The 3938-nt window shown below is 31.9% G+C and overlaps 1 protein-coding gene across 1 annotated transcript; it reads left to right on the plus strand.

The window, feature by feature from the left end:
• The first annotated feature begins 2328 nt into the window (after positions 1-2328).
• LOC130802408 (uncharacterized) lies at positions 2329-3498 on the plus strand. Its single transcript, XM_057666418.1, has one exon. It carries the CDS (start codon positions 2637-2639, stop codon positions 3228-3230), a length of 594 nt encoding a protein of 197 aa, XP_057522401.1. The 5' UTR covers positions 2329-2636; the 3' UTR covers positions 3231-3498.
• Positions 3499-3938: the final 440 nt, after the last annotated feature.

Consider the following 3938-nt stretch of genomic DNA (forward strand, 5'->3'; position numbering starts at 1 on the left):
AGTATTCTTGATTAGGCGTATTAAACTTAATCTAACTCTTTTTAAACTCTTAAGCCTATTACAAAATGTACGAGATAGATGAACTAAGAATTAAGAATTACGAATTACAAATTACAACTCTTAGAGAATTTCTAAATCAAGAGAGAAAGTTGTAAGAAGTGGTGCATCTTAGTTTTGAAAAGAAGCCTCATATATATAGTGTTACGCCTCAACACATCTTCAAAAACAAGAAGGCTCCTATCCGTTATTTTCTGTTGACCTGGTCATTCAGCGCCTGTCTTCAAGATCTTGAGGTTATCTTCAAACTGACGTGTACTGACAACTAAAATAATTTCGTCATTGTGTTTGCAATTGTCCAATGCTATGCTGCCACGTTAGTACTTATACAAGATAATGAATAATAAGCACAAACCAGATTTATCAACATTTAAATAACCATTTAAATTAATTCCTATTTTTTAGCATCGTCATTTTCTATTTTTAGTATAAATTCAAATCTCATCCAAATAATAGAAAATCTAGATCTTGCATAATTATTAAATATAGCCGTGTACCATTTATAATAAAACATGTGTACCTTGTACTATATTTTTCATCAAATTAATTTTAACCACATATTTAAGTTTAAGTTTAAATATAAAATATTTAAACGTTAAGCAAAAAAACGTGTGCTAAAATATTCAACTTTAATTCAAATAATATCCAAGTTAATTTTAATGAACCTTGACCTATTAAAATATTTCAAATGTAATTTCAAGGAACATTGACCTATTAAAAATATTTCAAATGTAATTACGAAACTACCTGTAAACGTAATTATCTTCAAGACTTTGAAACATATTTCAAGACTTATAAACTAAACTTAAGTTCTTTAAGCATATTACATTAACTTCGAACTTAAACATATATTAATTAAATGTATATCAAATATGATTTTAAACTTACTTAAACAATTAAATGTAATTACTTAATTTATTTGTTTAATCAATATGTGTTTTGAATTATCATCATTAAAGAGAATTAAGTCTTCAATCTTCTCTTATCATTATTTAAGAGAGTTGAGTCTTCAAAAGCATTAGATTATGATTAGTTGGCGTGACTCAACTGGATTATGTTTTAGGAAATAGATCATTCATGTCCAGTTGTAGGTTCTTTCACAAGAATGTTATGTGATGAACAATATAGCATTGATAATCTGTCAGAGTTTTCTTCTTGGCCACCATCTTTACATATAGGAGCTCCAAGTAGTAATCATGTGTCTTGTACATTTGACTCATTAGTGTTTGACATTGATTTGTTCGGGTATAATGAATTGGGTGTTGCAAACGATGAAGGTGAAGATGATGATGCTAGGGAGGCTAACGATAATATTTTAAAGAAAAGTGATCCATCTTAGGTTTCAATGTGGTAAAGAAGTAGAACCCATGTTGATGGACACTTGGAGATCTTGGTTAAATAATAATACATTTAATGGTAAATTTTCTATGGACAAGAATTTGATTCATTTAAGGTAATTGAGATTGAATCGATGAAGTATGTTGTGGAGTGCACAAGAAAAGATACGTCCAAGTGTCCATGGAGGTTATGAGCAACAAAATACTTGTGTAAGCAAAGTTAACCCCACTAATCATTGTCATCTTGTGATTTTGTGTGCAATTTCATAGTGCATCTCATACGAGTAGATCCTTCATTGAAAATATCTCATATTATTGGTTAAGAATACTTATCACTACACAATTACATACAAGAGTCTATCAAAGCAAAAGGCAATCATAAAGGTTTTTTGTATTGAGATAAATCATTTGAAGAGCTTTTGCCGTTCATACAAGTTATGAAAGAATCGTATGTGGGCAACGTAGTGAATTGGTGCACAACACAACCTAGAGATCCTTCTGTACAAGTGTTCATGTAACACTCCTAAATGACCGCAAGGAAACGGAGGAAATTCGGGTGTTACATTAAAAATATAAAATATAAAATAAAGAATAAAAGGAAAAGAGAAAACTTTGAATGATTTAACTAAAGGGGTAGGAAAACAGCAAAACTAAATTGTGCGTAAATTTCGACAATATTTGCCTTAAAATTGGACGCACCAAAAGAAAATAAAAGAGCAATAAAACATAATAAATGAGAGGCATCATCAGCCTTGTAACAGATATCACGATAAAATGATCATCGCCTAATCCTCTATCGACATTTTAAGTATGGATCGTAGTTCCCATGTAAACACTTGGATTTTTAACCATAACCAAACTTTAAAAGTCATTCAAACTAAAATAATGAAATATTAAAAGCTCAATTCAACTACCATCTACCACCCTCCCTTGAAGATTTTTTTTTTTCTTGGGAATTTTCTCAAGTTTTAATTTCATTTCCATTAAACAAACAGAGACTTACATATTATTCAAGGCTAAAATCCCATTTCCTTCTAGAAATCTCATGTGCCAAACGAGTAATTCAGTTTATGTAGGGACTCATGGGGGCCATTAAGGCGAGGGTATCACCCTTCCCTTAACACCTCATGTCCTCATCCACCACAAACTTCTTGGCATACAAACATAGAAACTCACATATCCATCCAAATTCCCCAATTCAAACCCTAAAAAATTATATACTTTTTTCAAAAAAGAAAAACAATGTCACAAATCTACAGCAATTTGGGAATGGCGCTAAAAGCTCCACCACTACCATCATCACCACCATCTTCAACCCATCAATTCCGCACCAGTTGCTTCTCTCTCTTCTTCCACTCTTCTCCACGACCCGATTCCACCCATCGCTCTTTTATCCCTAAAGCTTCTTCCCAACCCGACCCAGAACCAGAATCCGACTCATTTGATGACCGTCTATCCCAAGTACGGCTCCGGTACAGATCCGGAACCGGGAAAAAAGCTGAAATCCGAAAGATAAAGAAAGGAAAGCAAACAGAGGGGTCAGGTTCATCCGGAAGTGGGGTATTCTTACCTCCAGTTCCACTAAAAGAAGCGGTATCGGGTGGGTTGAAGGTGGATTTCGGATTCAGCCCGTATTCAGAACGGGTAAATGGGAGACTTGCGGGTCTAGGGTTAGTGGGGTTATTGGCAGTGGAATTGGCGACGGGAAAAAGCGTGATAAATTATCATACACCAGCAATAGTATTTATACAGGTATATTTTATGGCAGCTGTAAGTGCTTTGTATTTGAAGCGTGAGAAAGAGAAAATCAGTGTTTGGCCTGAGACTAAACAATGAAACTAAACAGCTTTATTGTAATTCTTCAATTACAGAGTTTTTTGTGTTAATATCAGATTGTCTGCTTAAGCTTAATCTTGGTTGTATTGGAAATGGTTTTGTATTTTTCTTTATGAAGTTAATATTAATTTATTAATAAAATACTTAGGTTAGATTAGCTAAGAATTTGTTTTGCCATACAATGCCTTTTTTAATTGGCGTTTATAAAAGTAATTATTGTATTTTTTTTTTGGCCACTTAAGAAAACTCTAATTGCCGGTTTGGTAAATGGTCTTAAATAGTTGTAATAAAATTGATTTAAAATTTCATCAAAACTTTCATGTTATTCCTATAATGATGAAATTTTGATTACGAAAAAAAATTTCTTTTGTTTACAAATTTTCATAACCACTCCCTCCCAATGGTTTTTTATTGAAAAGAATTTTATGAAGAAAATGAGCCGATAAAAGAATTTTCATATTCGTAATCAAGTGACTTTTCAACTAAAATCAGACTAGTTTTATTCTTATTACCACCGTTTATTACTACCTCCCAAACAGGCCGTATAAAATTATTGTTGTTAGTTGTTTATTAGAAATATTATCGGCAACAAATCAAAGTCAATGAAAATTTATAGGGAAATTGTCAAAAATAAATCAATATTTTTTTGCGCCACTGAAAACAAATCAAATTATTATTTAATTTAAATAAATTCACCTATTTGGTATA

The sequence above is a fragment of the Amaranthus tricolor genome, chromosome 16 (assembly GCF_026212465.1).
Source record: "Amaranthus tricolor cultivar Red isolate AtriRed21 chromosome 16, ASM2621246v1, whole genome shotgun sequence".
Taxonomy (NCBI): Eukaryota; Viridiplantae; Streptophyta; class Magnoliopsida; order Caryophyllales; family Amaranthaceae; genus Amaranthus; species Amaranthus tricolor.